This window comes from Helianthus annuus, chromosome 11 (assembly GCF_002127325.2).
Source record: "Helianthus annuus cultivar XRQ/B chromosome 11, HanXRQr2.0-SUNRISE, whole genome shotgun sequence".
Lineage (NCBI taxonomy): Eukaryota > Viridiplantae > Streptophyta > Magnoliopsida > Asterales > Asteraceae > Helianthus > Helianthus annuus.
The window spans coordinates 2,060,751-2,077,721 of NC_035443.2; the positions used below are offsets into that span (position 1 = coordinate 2,060,751).

The 16,971-nt window shown below is 37.1% G+C and overlaps 3 protein-coding genes across 5 annotated transcripts; 2 read left to right on the forward strand and 1 right to left on the reverse strand.

Annotated features, from left to right (window-relative positions):
* Positions 1 to 883: 883 nt before the first annotated feature.
* Positions 884 to 9,164, reverse strand: LOC110889144 (pentatricopeptide repeat-containing protein At5g04810, chloroplastic). Of its 3 annotated transcripts, none has more exons than XM_022136656.2 (11): positions 9,027 to 9,164; positions 6,810 to 7,806; positions 6,168 to 6,295; positions 5,938 to 6,078; positions 5,180 to 5,266; positions 4,849 to 5,002; positions 4,203 to 4,262; positions 3,648 to 4,076; positions 2,429 to 2,724; positions 1,586 to 1,715; positions 884 to 1,505 (listed from the first exon to the last, which is right to left on the reverse strand). In XM_022136656.2, the coding sequence occupies exons 2-11, from the start codon at positions 7,719 to 7,721 to the stop codon at positions 1,011 to 1,013; spliced, it is 2,832 nt and encodes a 943-aa protein (XP_021992348.1). In that variant the 5' UTR covers positions 7,722 to 7,806; positions 9,027 to 9,164; the 3' UTR covers positions 884 to 1,010. The 3 variants fall into 3 exon arrangements, with proteins under 3 accessions (XP_021992348.1, XP_035835377.1, XP_035835378.1); XM_035979484.1 differs by having other exon boundaries at positions 6,810 to 7,809; positions 9,003 to 9,141; XM_035979485.1 differs by having other exon boundaries at positions 6,168 to 6,287; positions 9,027 to 9,137.
* Positions 9,165 to 10,399: 1,235 nt separating this feature from the next.
* Positions 10,400 to 11,731, forward strand: LOC110887521 (zinc finger MYM-type protein 1-like). The gene has a single exon (XM_022135102.1). The coding sequence runs from the start codon at positions 10,400 to 10,402 to the stop codon at positions 11,729 to 11,731; it is 1,332 nt and encodes a 443-aa protein (XP_021990794.1).
* Positions 11,732 to 11,797: 66 nt separating this feature from the next.
* On the forward strand, positions 11,798 to 12,940 carry LOC110887522 (zinc finger MYM-type protein 1-like). The gene has a single exon (XM_022135104.1). The coding sequence runs from the start codon at positions 11,798 to 11,800 to the stop codon at positions 12,938 to 12,940; it is 1,143 nt and encodes a 380-aa protein (XP_021990796.1).
* Positions 12,941 to 16,971: the final 4,031 nt, after the last annotated feature.

The following is a 16,971-nucleotide window of genomic DNA, read 5'->3' on the forward strand; positions in this document are numbered from 1 at the left end:
GGTCACATTGTCAAAGTAAATCATTATAGGAAAATGAGTGATAGTTTGAATTATTAGACCATGTGTAGTGGGAGAGGGAATATCCTTGGGCATTTTACGTAATGTTGCGGTCCAGTCAGCATGTAGGCATTATGTTAAAAGGGGTGTATGCAGGGCCGGCCCTGAGAATTCGTGTACCCTGTTCGAGCTCGAGAAAATATGCCCTTAGGCCTTAACGAAAATGGGTATTGTGCTCACTAAAGGTCTAAACCTAATGCCAAAGGGGTTAATAACTAATCTAAACCCATAAGAGTAATTTTGTAAGAGGGCCTATGTTGGTGTTTGTATGGGTGTACCATATTAAAAAAAATATTTTACATATACATATAAGGTTTTTTTACAGAAAAAAAACGTGCCCCTCAATATCGGGCCCTGGCCGGTGGTCCTCCCTGCCCACCTCCATGGCCGGCACTGGGTGTATGAGTCTTGAAATCTTGCAATGATTAGGTATTCTAATAGAATTAAATAAAAAATATCAAAAAATCATCAAAAAAATGCTATTGGCCAAAGGTAAAGTTCAAGGCCTTTAAAAAAGCACTCTCCAGCAATTTTTTTTTTCAAAAAAAAACGCCCCATGGGACGGTTACCGGGCATTGTTGGGCGTTTTTTTTTTTTTTTTTTTTTTTTGAAAAAAACGTCAAAAAACCCCCCACTACGGGTGGTCTTACAATCAAATTTGTCAAAGGAAATAAATAAATAAATTATTAAAATGCTTCTTTACTATCATAAAGATCCAAATATACAAGGTATAACTAACTAAAACTCCAACAGCATTATTCATCCACAAAGATATATGTACACATCTATAGCAAGCAGAAGAGTTCAGATAAAGCAGACTGCACCATTACCAAATCTCAACCTAGATTCACAAATCAAAAAATGTACAACTTTCATTGCACAATGTACAAGTCACTACATCATTATCTCATTGTAACATTTACTAAATATACATCAAGTACCAAAGGCATATATCAATCCTCATCAATATCACCATCAGAATCACTTTCATACAGCAAGTCGTCGTCGTCGTCATCAACATCATGTTCACGATCAACCCCCGATATTTCATCGAGAGTGTTTTGCGAGTTCCAATCAGGCGGGAACGTTTTTTGAAGTGCTTCAGTAAGATCTCCACCACACCGTTCAATCTTGCGTAAACACCGGGCCCAATGCACTGCGGTGCCCATGTCAACGGTCAAACCAGCGTCAATCATTTCCGCACAGATTTGTTGAATGCTGGAGTAAAGGTAGTCTTCGGCTACAGAGGCTCGGGACAACAGTGATGTCATCAGGCAATGGTACACGGCCCGGTCGGGTTTCAGCCCGGCTAACTTCATGTCTTCAAAACATTTCATAGCTTTCTCAGGAAGCGAAGCGCGGGCCCACCCATGAATTAATGTCGTGTATGTTTTTATGTTAGGTTTTAATCCTGCAGCCTCCATCTCTTTGATTGTTTTGTCTGCTCGCTGCACTCAATAATGTATCATTAATTTGTGTGCGTATATATATATAGAGATAGAGAGAGAGGTGAAGAGTGAAGACATACAAGCATATCTCCAGCTTTACAACAAGCGTTGACCAAGGATGTGTAAGTACGGATGTCAGGTTTGACCCCTTCTTGCTTCATTTGTTGCATTAGGTCAGCTGCTTCCCAAACGTCACCTCTTCGAGCCCATCTGCACGACAATAATATGTTAATATCTGATAAATTTCTTTCACTGAGTAATAATTGATTAAAAATGGCGTACATTCATTTTTATTAAGTACATGCTTGACGGTCGGGCTGTAAACAAATCGAACGTTCAGTGAATAGTTTGTGAACGTTTGGCGGGAAGTTCGTCTGTTTTCGTTAGTTTAATAAATGAACGAACACGAACAAGAAATTCCGTTCGTTAGTTTAGTTAAATGAACGGACATGAATAGAGGCCGCGTTCGTTCATTTATGTTTGTGAACTTTCGGTGACGTGTTCGTATGTGTTCGATAGTTCATTAGTGTTTTTAGTTTTTCTTTAAATACTTCCAAATTCAGACAAATAAAATAGTTAATAAGTATCAATGTATTTTATATTCTGATCATGAACTCTTGTTTGTGTTCGTTTGTTACCATTTGTGTTCATGAACATTCGTTGCCTAAAATTAACAAACCTAAAATTAACAAACGGACACGAACACGTTCATTTCTTTAACCAACGAACACGAATATAAAATCTCGTTCGTAAGCGTTCGTGGACACATATATTTCCTTAACAAACAAATAGTTCATTCAGTTCATTTGCAGCCATACTTGACGGTCAAATGCATATAATTTTCACCCTAGTTAAACAAGTAGATCATCCACAAACTAATAATATTTTATATAATTAGTAAAAAAAATTGAAGAAATTCTTACCCATCAATAAGGATATTGTAAATAAAAGTATTTCTTGGAATTTTTTTGGCATGCATTTCTTTGGTGACCGCTAAAGCACTTTGCATCCTCCCGGCTTTACAGCACGCCTTGAGTAGTGCCTCATATGTGAATACATCAAGATTTAATCCCTCGTTTTTAACTTTAGAAAAATACTCAAATGCTTTTCCGGTATCACCAAGTGATGCATAGCCATGCATGATTGTGGTGTACGTGTGCTCGTTTGGTCCAATCCCCGCAAGTAACATTTCCTCTAATACTTTTACCGCCCTATCCATCTGTAAAAAGAATCATCATTTCACGAGTATAAGAACCGGTGTTTGGAAGTGTACTTTGACACATATTATGTATATTTGGTATAAATGGTTGATTTGACCGAATGAGTTGTTTCACAGATTTTGTTTGGATTAATAGAAAAATCATAAAAAAAAAAAAAAAAAAAAAACAAATCAGATGCTTAAGCCACTAAAATTGGTTTTGTTGTAATTTGTATGAAAGTGATTATTCATTTCCAATTGTTTGTAAAGAAGCAAATAATCAGCGGTGTCTAATTATTTGTAAAAAAATAAATAAATAAACAAAATAATAAAAAATAAAAATAAAACTGATTATTGCATCTTCATATTGTAATGATAATAGGTGGCAAACTCAGTGGGTCAGACAGCTGTGTAACGGGTCAAAACATGTCAGGTCATAATTTTATTTTTTCTTTTCCGGTTGGGGTCAAAACAGACAGTTGTAAAAAAAAACTGATTATTGCATCTTCATCCGGCTCGTTAACTCCATCCATTTTTCTCCGTTAAGTCATGGGTACTTCCGTCTTTTTGTTAACTTTAGGGGCAATTCGGTCTTTTTAGGGGTATCGATCTTTTTACATAAAGTGAAAAAGACCGAATTGCCCTTTAAGTTAACAAAAAAGATGGAAATACTCCTCACTTAACGGATAAAAAATGGACGGAGTTAACGAGCCGGACGAAAAAACAAACCTTTGGACGAAAATCGCAAAATTGGCCAAACCTCGGGAAGAAAATGGCATTTTACTCTTTTTTATTTTACCCATTTGACCGCAAGAGATAAACATAGCCCGAATTAACCGGTAGTAAGTAAATGATTTGAAATTGTCATATCAATGCAATACTCCGATAATCATTGACAAAAAGCAAAAACACCCCCTTAATTCAATTTCTTAACGACAACATACCTGGCGTTTCTCAACTAAACCGAGAATTAGGGCATTGTAAGTATGGACGGTCGGGATGCAACCACACATCCTCATCAAATTAAAAACTTCAAGAGCTCTTTTAGCTTCTCCGGCTCTTGCAAACCCATGAATTATGGGCATAAATGTTCTTGAAGTCGGTTTATGTCTCAATTTTTGCATCTCTTCAACGGTACGGATCGCACGATCCATGTTTCCCATACCACAAAATGCGGTAATAATGTTGTTGTAAAGCACAACGTCGGGTTTTAAACCGTCTTTCACGACGTCTTCAAATATTGCAAATGCATTTGCCCAGTCTTTTAATTTTATAAAGCCGTTAATTAACATTGAATATGTCTTCATGTTATGCTTTATGCCGTCGGCTTTCATTGTTTCACTCACCTCCAACGCTTTTGAAACTTTTCCCATCTGGAAGAGTTGATCGTATGAAATTGTAATCATATTTAATGCATTTACTTTTTATTAAAAAATATGCAAAAATGTGAAAGATAAACATGGTAGTGGTACCATAGAGAAATAAACATTTTAAGTTACCTTGGTGTAGAGATTAATAAGACATCCGTATGTAATTACTGTTGGTGTAAAGCCACATTCCTGCGACAAAGCTAAGGTTAGTGTACTATAAGCTACTCAAACTCCTATAAAAAAGGCAAAATGATAATGATAATAATAAGCGTAAAATGCCATCTTCGTCCCTGAGGTTTGGCCACTTTTGCGACTTTCGTCCAACGGTTTGTTTTTCTGCATCTAGATCCAAAAGGTTTAAAATCTTGCCATTTTCCTCCAACTCGTTAACTCCATCCATTTTTCTCCATTAAATGAGGGGCATTTCCTTCTTTTTAAACATTTTTTATTAAAATAAAAAACACCATAAGAAATAAAGATCCACCTTTGTTGACTTTCTCCCCACCCAAACCGTTTAATCATCACAAAAAAAATGTCTAAAAAGGCGAAAAGACCCCTTACTTAACGTTAATATATGGATGGAGGTAATGAGTTGGATGAAAATGGCAAGATTTCAAACCTTTTGGATCCAGATGTGGAAATCCAAACATTTGGACGACACTCGCAAAAGTAGCCAACCCTAACGGACGAAAATGGCATTTTACTCTAATAAGCATAATAAGAAGAATGAGATTAACAATAATAGAAAAAGCTATAGAGACAACACCAATCTTACCTTAAGCCTCTTAAACACAACGAGACATTTATCTTCTTCTTTAATCATCGTATAACCATCCATCATCATGTGATAAATATCTCGTGTAGCATCAATGCCCTCTTCCTCCATCTCCCTCACCAATGCTTCTGCACGCTCCATGTTAAACGCTTGGCTGTGTTTTTAACCGTGTATAATCGTAAATCCACAAAAATCATCAAGTAAAAATAATAATAAAAAACCGCAACACTTTTAAAAGGTTGTTGACTTGTCATATTTTCACGTTTGAAAAGTGAAGATCATAGTCTCATTATTTTCACATTTAAAATATACTAAAAAAGGGAATACTTACCAATGAGCATAAATTATGTTTCCGTATATAATCGCATTCAAAGTTCGTTGTGTCTCTTTGGCCTCCTTGAACCACTTCTCTGCAGCACTTCAAAGTAAACAATACAAAGATTTAACTTAAGCACAATTGATAAAAATGAGCAACAATTAATTGTAAAAAAAAGTGTAGTAAAGAAATAGCATTGCATAAGTTGTAAACAACATCCAACATGCATGATGCAAAGTACATGTATACGTATACGTATACGTAAATGGATGTGTGTGTGTGTACATATACGTAAATGGATATGTGTGTGTACGTATACATAGATGGATGTGTGTGTACGCCATAGTTGTCGATAGTGAATAGCGACAAGGCACCTATAGGCTACGTAGCGAATAGCGAAAAATAGCGACGGCTATTTTATAAATAACGATTACACTAGAAAAAGAATTTTGAAAAATTTTATATGTATATTACATCAAAATACCCTTGTAATATGCTATTTTACAAGGATATTTAACAAAAACATATAAATCCAGCTATTTTATAGCTATATCTAATTGAAATTAACATCAAAAAAAAAAAAAAAAAAAACCTAACTGTCGCTAAGTTCGCTATTTATCGCTAAGACTCATATAGCGACACTTGGTCGCATGGCTACATAGCGCGCTATAGCGGTCGCTATAGCCGCTATTAACAACTATGGTGTACGCATATGTAAATGGATGTGTGTGTGTGTATACGTAAATGAATAGATGTGTGTGTGTTTTACTTACTTTACATTGCCAATTTTAGCAAATCCTCCGACAAGAATACTGTACGTCACCAAACTCAATTCAATACCCTCGTCTTCCATCTTTCTTACACAAGAAAGTGCTTCGTCCATATCTCTACCTACTGCATAAGCGTGAATTAGGCTGCATAAAATAAATTATTTTTAATGCTAGAAAATGGATAAAAGTCACAAAAGAGATCATATAGGGGTTAATACATCAAAGTCGCTTACTTGGTAAATACATGTGAGTTTGGCTCGATTCCCCTGGCCCGCATACTCTCGAAAGTTTCTCGTGCACGATGCATATCTCCTCGCCTTGCATAATAGTTGACCATCAACCCAAACTCTTTCCTGGAAGGCTATAACAGTTGACTTTTAGGAAAACATTTAACTTCTCATTCCGACATTTAAGCATATTTTCAGGCAAGTGACTCATATATATATAGGATTCGGATCAAATGAGAACCACCATGAATTGTGAGAACTAGGCTTTACAAAAGGTTCTTTTAAAAAAATCCCAAAAATCTTTAAAAAAAATCAAGTGTTCCTGAAAAAAAAAAACAAAAGCATGTCGCCTGCGAAAATTTACATCACCGTAAAAAAAAATTACAGGTGACGTCATCAGTCGGTCAGTCCTGTAAAACAATTTTACATCAATGTAAATGAAGAATAACTACCGGCTCGGCAATTTTTTTTTTACAAATGTGTTTGTAACATTTTCATCTATGTTGGTGCAAAAGATGGGGGGAAAACTCGCACGGGAAGTAAAAGTTCTCATAGTTCTCACAGCTCATACGAGGGTTATCTTGACCCGTTACCGAACCCACCCGACCCACCCATTTTGCCATCTATAAACAAAACGAACGTAATTACCTTCTTAATCTTTTGAAAAGCTCCGACAACAGCCTGCCAGTTCTCCGGTTGGGTTTCCAACACCTTTTTAAGCTCTTTTCGTGAACCGTCTCTCTCTTCTTGCCACGCTGACTTGTATTCCACGCTATCATCCCCGTCTATCCACCTCGCTCTCTCCGCAGACTTTTCCTTCATTCTCCTCCCGTCATCAAGTTTCACAGTTATCACCCGCCCATGAAACTCCATCCCGTCAAACTCCACCGCGTTCATCGCCGCCTTTTCCGCGGTTGCACCGCCATATATTACAAATCCAAACCCCATGTTTCGTTCTGTATCGTTGTAACCTTTTATCAATATCACGTTCTTTATCGGTCCAAATTGCCGAAAAAATTCGGTAAGCTCATTTTTCTTTATCCACAACGGAAGGTTCCCGACAAAGATTTTCCCTTTTTCTCTATGCTCGATTTGTTTGGATTGTTTCGATCCCAAATCAACTGAACTATCCAAATAACTACTAATATCAGTTTCATTCGCATCAGGTGCTGGAGCTGGAGCTGGAGCTGGAGCTGGTGCTGGTGGCGGAGAGAGTTTGCTGGTTAACCAGAGCTTTTCGGTTAGCGTTTGAGAACTATTATCTATTGGATTTCTTTTCGGGGTGGGGTTGAGGAGTGTTTGGAGCGGATTCGTGTTATGGGTTTTGGGTTGGGGGCGGTGGGGATTGACGGGGGAGTTAGCGATGGGTTTGAAGGGTCGGTTATTCGTGGGGCGGCGGAGGGACGATGAGGTGGTGGTGAGGTTTTCGGAGTCGTGTGAGCATGTGGTGATGGAGTAGAAGGGGATAGTGGTGACGGTCCTAGTGGACATTGAGTATGGCTTGCTGGTGAAAGTAGAGCAGTAGTGTGTAGTGGATGAAGCAAGTGAAAAGTTATCCATAATCGCAAGTAAGTTAAGACTATCCGATCAGTATGGTAGTTATATAATCGTGATTCGTGTTGCTTGGCCAAAGATTCTCCACGAGCTAAAATTGATCAAGTAAAAAACATGTTAGTTGCATAACATAAAACATTAGCGATCACGTCCTTCTGTTTCACAAGCATACCAAATATATCATTTATGTTCATGTTTATGCAAAAAAAAAAAAAAATCAACAACGGAAGAACCCTATTTTGCCGAGCACCTAATCTCTCATAAATTAGAGTACGATGAAATCAATATGACTTTAAGCATATGACTTATAAGTTATAATTAGACTATGTGATCGAGTAATTTAGTATTGAAGGGATACGATCCTGGAAAACATAATATCTGTCCGGGATCCAAGTATCCAACCCTTTGGTCACGTCACTAATCACCACCGACAATCGAGAATTACACCACAATCGACCATTGGGCACCACCAATTAATTACATGAAATCAGGACCGACGTCATGGGCATTTACTATCTCATGCATGCCACTGACACGAATAAATGCTTATCAATCATGAGGGATATAGGTCTTCCTTAGACTGGAGTGTATGGAGAGCCTCATCCCCAAGGGGATGGGCCGCCACGTCACCGCCACGTAGGAGGGGTTTGAAGGGGATGGACCTAGGGGGTGGGGGATGAACCCCTTTATATATATATATATAGGTATATGTGAGAGAAGGGAGGCACGGCAAGATCAGCGAGTGGGAGCCGCTTGGGAGTAGCCGATCCAAGGGGGGCGGTGTGGGGACCGGCGCCGGGCCTCAGCCGGCCCCCATACCGTCTGGTCTTACGCCATACTATTCTCTCGGTCGAAAACACATACTTATTATTCTTACACGTGAGAAAATCCCCTATCACTGTCTATGATGAGGAGGCTAACGATGTCCTGTTTTGCATAAGTACAGCTCGGCCGAGAGCCGAGGTGTTCAAAGTCCTCCCTCACAGTATCCCACCACCACTAAGCAAAAGGCATCTCACAATTCTATCTATACCATACCCTCTTAATCTAATCTCTGCAATGTTTCCAACCGTCCATTTAAACAAGTCAATTTATTCAACCTCCTAGTTCAAATTAAACATTTAAACTAGTCAAACTATTGACAAATTTGCAACCCTAATTTTGGAAAGAAAGACGAAAGCCCTAACAGGAAACATCGGGATGGAAAAGTGTAGTGTGTAAATCAGAGAGAATTGAAAGTGCATAATAATAATAATAGTATGAGGATTGAGGAGAGATGAAGTATACGGTGGCGAACGGTAGAGAAAGTACCTAGGTGCGACGGTTAGCTCCTTCCTTTCTGTCTGTGGTGGTGGTTGGTAGGGTAACACTCTGTCTATCTGCTACTCCAGTCACTTATCCGCAACACTTCCATAGTTCCATGGTAAAACAGAGAGAGACGGTATCATACAAGGGTTTTATTTTTTATAGTTCCATTTCATTGTAAAACATGACCGAATGTGACCATCAAACATCGTAACATTATTGGGTATGGTTTGGGTGTCTTTTTGGGGACTATCTGTCACGTAGACGTCATGTCACGTTTGATAAAGGACCATTCAAAGGGAACTATCTAAGGATGTAGGGACTACCCAAAGTTAATAAAAAACTAATATATAATCTTTTTTTTTTTTGAACGGCCAACAAATTCGAACTTTTATTCAAAAACGAAATCGCCGGATTAACAATATGTTAACACCGGACGAAATACACCTGTTACATCATACACCCATACTCACTAAATTAAAATTACACCATTTCTCCCACGTTAAATTCGCCAATTTTGATCGGCTTTTATACCAAAGATAACCCATTGCTGTGATCTCGTTCTTGATCCGCTCCAAAGTAGGCTGCTTCCCTCTGAATATAGCCTTGTTTCAGGGCCGGTTATAAGCAAGTGCAAAGTGTGCTTGAGAACAGGGCCCAAATAATTAAAGGGCCCAAAATTTTTTATGTTTTCTTTATATATATAGCCCAAATTTTTTACAGGCCCCAAAGTTTGGTAACAAACCCAATCCATTAACTGATTATAGGACCAAACCTTTGTCAAAAAACAATCGATCACTGCTTGCAGGAAATCAAAAGTCGCGTGGTTCTTTGCTTTGCACCAGGCCACAAGGGATTTCTGATCAAAGTTATCAAACGCTGCAGGATTTCTGATCAAAGTCATCAAACGCTGCACCAGGCCACCGAACATCCGCAATCGCATTCTGCAGATTCGCGAATCGCGATTCAGGAGAGGTATTTGTTCAATTGTTTGTTGTCTTTTGATTTTTGTTTGTTGATTGATGTTACTGTTGTTCCGAGTTACATATTGATTTCGAAAAACATTCAGATTAATGCTCATCATCTGGACATCCGAAGGTTCCAACTTCCAAGTTACATCTTGATTTTGATTTTTGAAAAAGATTCAGATTTCAGAATTCAGGTTAATGATCTTACTGTTGTTTCGAGACTGATTTCGAGTTTACGAGTTGCTAAGTGTTTTCATATCCTGATTTCGAGTCTGATTTCTAGTTTACTGTTGTTTATTTAGATAATTTGATTGATTAAACTGTTATGAATGATTGAATGATTTCTAGTTTACTGTTGTTTTTTTAGATAATTGTGATTGAATGTATTTTATTCATTAATATGTTGAAATTATGCCTCCCGTTCCTAAACACAAACACCTATCCGACCATAAAAAACGTAAGAGGAAGAAGCTGGAGGAAGAGAAAAGAAAGGCGGATGAAGTAAAACAAAACCGAATACACAAGTTTTTTTCAAAAGAAACTCAAAGTTCTAGTTCTAACTTGGGTGATGATAATGTGGGTGAAGACAATGTGAAAGGAGATGAAGAAGCTAATGTGGGCGAAGACAATATGAACGTAGATGTAGACAACGTGAACACAGGTGAAGATAATGTTAATCCTACCGTAGATGAAGAACCTACTATGTGTGAAGATGATGTTAATCCCATTCCGGATATTGAGATTTTTGATCCTAGAAATTGGGGTGGGCTTAGTAATGACATGATTAAAGAGTTGGTTATGAAAGGTCCAAAAAGAGATAGGGATGTTGTTAAGGGCCCCGTGGATAAATTTGGAAGACATTTTTCTAATACCATGTACACCATAATTCTATCAAATAGGGAGACGTGCGATAGAGAATGGCTAGTGTATTCGAAAAAACTTGACAAACTCTATTGTTTTTGTTGTAAAGTTTTTAGAACGGGGCATCCGGAAGGTGGGTTGGATGATGAAGGTTATAATGATTGGGTACATGCCAGTGGTAGACTTAAACAACATGAAGTTGGTTTAGAACATTTCAAGAATATGAATGAATGGTTTGAATTGCGACAAAGGTTGAAATGTAAAGAAACAATTGACAAATTGGCGTATGAGCAATTTAGAAAAGAAAAAGATTATTGGAAACAAGTCATCTTAAGGATTGTTGCACTTGTGAAGTTTCTTGCAAAATATGGCTTAGTGTTTCGTGGGTCAAATGAGAAGTTGTATAAAAAAGGCAATGGAAACTTTTTGGGTTTGGTTGAGATGTTGGAAGAGTTTGACCCGATTATGAAAGAACACATGCGCCGAGTTTTGAATGAAGAATGCCATGTACACTTTCTTAGCCACAATATTCAAAACGAGTTGATACAATTATTAGGGGATAAAGTTAGAACCGAAATCATCAAGAAGGTTAAGCAAGCAAAGTATTACTCCATCATTCTCGATTGCACGCCTGATACTAGTCACCAAGAGCAAATGTCCATAATTGTGAGGTATGTGAATTTTAACTCTAGTTCCGTAACCATTGTGGAATCCTTTTTAGGTTTTTTTGTTGTTGATGATACCACGGGTTTAGGACTTTTTGAAGTAACATGTAAGGAATTAGAGTCGCTTGATCTTGATATTGGTGATATGCGTGGTCAAGGCTACGATAATGGGGCAAACATGAGAGGAAAAAACAAAGGGTTCAAACTAGATTTTTAGAAAAAAAATCCTAGAGCTTTCTATAGTGCTTGTGGTTGTCATAGTCTAAATCTAGCATTGTGTGACATGGTTAACACAATTACTAAGTCTAAGGAATTTTTTGGAACAATACAACGGTTATATACTATCTCTGCCCATTCTATTAATAGGTGGCAAATTTTGAAAGATAATGTTAAAGGATTAACTCTTAAACCATTGTCTACAACTCGTTGGGAAAGTCGTATAGACAGTATTAAGCCTATAAGAACTCAACTTGGAGATGTAAGAAAGGCTTTGCGAGAAGTTAGGGGGACAGATAGAGATGCTAAAATCATAAGTGAAGCTAAATCATTAGAAGAGTATGAACTTGGTGATTTTGAATTTTTTTCACAAATTGTCATTTGGTTTGAATTCTTATCAAAGGTGAATGTGGTGAGTAAACGGTTGCAAGCAAAAGATGTTGTCCTTGATGTTGCTATTGATGAAGTAGACAAATTAATTAATTTATTTAAGAATTATAGAGAAGTGGGGTTCTCTAAGGCACTTGATGAAGCTAGAGAAATTGCAAATGAAATAGGTGTAAATGCGGAATTTCGTAAAAAACGTGTGATATATAGGAAAAAACAATTTGATGAATCGTCAAGTGTAGAAGAAGTAACATTTTCACCCGAGGAGGATTTTAGAGTAAATTATTTTTTAAGTATTGTTGATCAAGCTATTTTTTCACTTGAAACAAGATTTGAACAATACCAAAAATTCGAAAAAATATTTGGGTTTTTGTTTCCTAAAAAGTTGAAGACTCTTGATGAAGCCAAGCTTAAGGAGTGTTGTTATCGCCTTGAAGATGCATTCAAGTATGAAGGAGAATCAGATATTGATGCTAAACAATTGTATACGGAGTTGAAGTTGATTACTACATTTTTACCGAGACACATTGACAACCCTTTTGACGTTTTAGACTATATCTTCCAACGCAGTACTACTTATCCTTATTCTATAAATGCATATAAAGTGTTGTTGACAATTCCGGTAACCGTGGCATCAGCAGAAAGAAGTTTCTCAAAGTTGAAGTTGTTGAAGACCTATTTACGTTCTGCAATGTCACAAGAAAGGCTAAACGGGTTGGCAACAATATCTATTGAAAGTGAAATATTAGATACGATGGATTACAAGGAGTTGATCGAGAGCTTAGCTTCAAAAAACGCTAGGAGAACCACACTGTTTGCTTAGCAAGTAAGTTCGATACTTTGATCATTTTTGCTATACTATTTTTGTTAATTTGTTTTTATCTATTTCATAACAATTATCATAGTATTATGAATTTTTAGTTATATAATTGAATGATTGATGAGTTTATGTTATATGAAGATTTGCGAATAGGGCCCAAATTTTTATCTCGAACAGGGCCAAATTTTTTTTTGGGATTTTCGGAGACTGCCCTGCCTCGTTTCGACTCCTCCATATACACCAAACCGGGGTTTGGATCACCAAATAAACTAAACTCCTCCATTTTTCCGATCCTCTAGCTTTCCTGTGGTAGCTAATTAAATCCGTAACACCGAACATGAAGAAGCCATATAACCTGCACCATGTAGCTACGAAATCCCACACTGCTTGAGACAATCCGCACGAAACAAACGGGTGTTCCGCCGTCTCTCGCTGTAGCCTGCAGAAAGAACACATACTTGATCCAACTTGCAGCCCTCTAGCTTCCAAATTATCCACTGTAGGTAGTCTATTAAGGCTTAGTCTCCATGCAAGAAAGTTCACTTTTATGGGCACCAGCTTATTCCATTGAAAACCATTTCCCAGGTCTTCAAATGTAGCCACTTGCAACCGTTTTTTATGCTACGAACCGAAAAAAAATACCTGAGGATTCCAATGACCATTCCCATCTATCAGTTCCGGATAAACTACTGAATCCCGTGATCATCCCAGAGAGAGTCGCTAGTTCGTTTGTTTCCGTATCCGAAGTTGGCTGTCGCGTCCAGTCGAACGTCAAGTATGTCTCACCATTCGTCGTCCCGTATCTTTCTCCAACCGTTACCTGTTTCTTCCTTTCCAATCCAAACAGTTCTGGAAATTTCCTGCATAACGGCTCATCCGCGGTCCACCAATCTGTCCAGAAACATACTTTTGAACCCACACCCGGTCGAACCTTGATTAGTTTTTGGACATCAATATCGGCCTTCATCAAGTCTTCCCCAATTTTTCCAAGTTGCTTCCATGGTCCTGCGAGAGACAGTTTAACTGGGATATAATTCCATGACCTTGAGGCTGCATGAATGCTCCAAACCATTTTCCTCCAGAGGCTTTGCTGGTCCACCTTAAACCTCCACCACCACTTTGACAACATGGCAACATTTGCCTCCCGAAGCGAACCCATACCTAGTCCACCCAAATCTTTTGGAGTCATCGCGTTTCTCCACTTTAGCCACCAAACCTTCCCGTGTTCCGGCGTTACTCCCCATAGGAAATCTCTTCGAATAGCCTCTAAGCGTTTTATAACTTGGATCGGAGCTTTGTATAGAGAAAAGAAATACGTCGGCAAGGAGTTAAGCACCGCCTTGGTTAAAGTTATCTTTCCTCCATACGATATAGTGTTAGCCTTCCAAATAGAAAGTCTCTTTCGAAACGTTTCGATAACCGAATCCCATTCTTACAAAGGTTCATGTTTGCCCCGACATATAGGCCCAAATATTTAAATGGAAACGTACCGACCCTATAGTTAAGCTCTCCCGCTAAATTCTGAACCCGAGAATCGCTCACCCCAACACCGAAAACACTACTTTTCGAACAATTAACTCGAAGACCCGAAGACAGGTAGAAACATCTGAGAAGTTTCCGGAGACATCGAGCATTGTCTGAGGACCATTCTCCCACGAAGACCACATCATCGACATAAAGAAAATGGGAGAGAGTTGGACCACCCATATTGCATTTAATCCCTTTAAAAAGTCCCACCGCACACGCTTCCTTCATAACCCCCGTAAGAGCTTCCATGGCTAGTACAAAAAGGAATGGGGACAAAGGGTCACCTTGTCTCAATCCTCTTTGGCACGAAAATTCTTGTGTCGGCGACCCGTTAACTAGGACCGATGCTCTAGCGGCTGATACAATGGACATTACCCATTTCCTCCATTTAGGATGAAAATTCATTTGACTCAAAACTGAATCAAGAAAATCCCAGTTCAGTGAATCATAGGCTTTCTCAATGTCCACTTTAAAGATCATACCTTCCTTCTTGCTTTGTTTCAGCCATGCCACGACTTCGTTGAGAATCAGCGGCCCATCCAAAATACTCCTATTCGATAGGAAAGCCGATTGCTCTTCAGACACAATATATAATCTATCCTATATAATAAAAGAAACTTGTTTTGGGACACTTGTCATTCTCTCATTTAATTGATTAAAATTATTAATAATACTAATAATAATAATAATATTTAATCAAATCTAATGAGAATTCACATGAATTCCAAAATAATAATAATATTTATGATAATAATTCCTTTCATCTCATCATGTGCGTATGCATGTGCATGCATATTGAGTTAGAAAAAAAAACTTAATTTCCTAGCTCAATTGCCACTTAATGATTATCGGTCCAACTCCTTTTGAGGACCAAATCGTCCCAACTCTCTTGTGTTCAACTATTGGCGCATGCATGTTATTTGATCTGATTCCTCAAAACAAACTGCCGAACTTAAGGCCCCAATCCTCAAACCGCCCCTACTGCCAAATTAGTTTATAAATTATGTGAGAGCATGTTGTCTTCTTTATAACTATCCAAAACTCTCATCAAACCCTACCTGCAAGTATACTAATCTGCGAGTATAAAAAATCTCTCTCTATCTCCCTCGCTACGGAATCGGTCCCAAGATCACCACACAATCGGTTAGTACAACTCACTCCGCAGTTTTTAGTTAAGTTTTTGTTGTTTCGATTTCGGTTTCGGTTCGATCTCGGCTTTAGTTTTAAGTGCATTCGTGACATGAACTTGACTTGGTATGAAACTGTGACTTTGACTTGGTACAAAAACTATGCTTATATGTACGAACACATGCTACTTGGTATAGAAACTATGATGTGTATGTTATGTGATGTGCTTATATATGATGCTACTGTGATTATAAGGTTTTATGAATTGTACGAAAATAATATTAACCTAATTTAAAAAATAATAAAAATCCATTTTGACTTAGAAAGATTTTTTTAACAATAGATAAACCTCTGTAATACACAAGGTTTTTAATGATATAACATTTTTTTTATTATTTGCTACATAAAATTAAATTTATTAAACCCGTACAATACACACAATACACGAAGTTTTTTTAAGTATAACTTTTCTATTATTTAGTATATAAAATTATATTTCTTCCACCCGTGAATACACAAGGGTTTTTTTAAATATAATTTTTTTATTGTTTGGTATATAAAAGTATTTTTATTCAACCCACACAATACACGAGATTCTTAAAGATATATTTTTTATTATTTAATAATATAAAATTATTACTCAATAGATGTAATAAATGAGGTTTTTAAAAATATATTTTTTTTATTTAGTATATAAAATTATATTTATTAAACCCGTGTAATACACGGGGTTCTAATCTAGTAAATAATTAAAACAAGGGTTAACTTTGTACAATAGTAACCAAGTTTCAAGAGTATTCTAATTAGGTCACTCATAATTCTTTTTGTTCCAATTAGGTCATTCAAGTTTCATTTGATGTTTCAATCCTAGATATTTTACCTAAATAGAAGGTCATCCATCCTACATGGCATTTAATTATTTTTTTTTTAATTTGTTGACATGGCATATAAATGCCAAATGGATTAGAAAAAAAAGAGAAATAGGTTTAAAAAAATTGTGGAAAAGTTAACAAAATGCGATTTTTTTTTTAAATTGTAGAAAAGTTAAAAAATGCAAAAAAATTAAAAAAAAATGTGATTTACCCTATTTTTAATAAATAAATTAATAAAACCTCCTAAATCATTTCGTTTAAATTACTAAAAATTATGAAAGTTTTATTAAAAAATTAAAATGGGCCAAAAATTCAACTGCGTTTTACCAAACCCTTTATACTACTAATAATATCACTTTAGAAATAAGGATATGGTGGGCATAGTTCATGGGAATTCCATCTTATCGTGTGACTTGGGAGTTGGTCCTGAACCAACACATCCACTTTCATTCAATGACATGCAAAAAGGTCTTCTAGGTTGAGCTTTGCTGTGAATATTCTTAGGAT

What these genes read in the sequence shown, in the direction of transcription:
- LOC110889144 (XM_022136656.2), bottom strand. Translation starts at nt 7,721, where the DNA reads ATGGATAACTTTTCACTTGCTTCATCCACTACACACTACTGCTCTACT. An exon ending in CTTTTCAAAAGATTAAGAAG is followed by an intron (nt 6,296 to 6,809) that starts GTAATTACGTTC and finishes CAACTGTTATAG; the next exon opens with CCTTCCAGGAAAGAGTTTGG. An exon ending in TACAATATCCTTATTGATGG is followed by an intron (nt 1,716 to 2,428) that starts GTAAGAATTTCT and finishes ATTGTCGTGCAG; the next exon opens with ATGGGCTCGAAGAGGTGACG.
- LOC110887521 (XM_022135102.1), top strand. Translation starts at nt 10,400, where the DNA reads ATGCCTCCCGTTCCTAAACACAAACACCTATCCGACCATAAAAAACGT.
- LOC110887522 (XM_022135104.1), top strand. Translation starts at nt 11,798, where the DNA reads ATGGTTAACACAATTACTAAGTCTAAGGAATTTTTTGGAACAATACAA.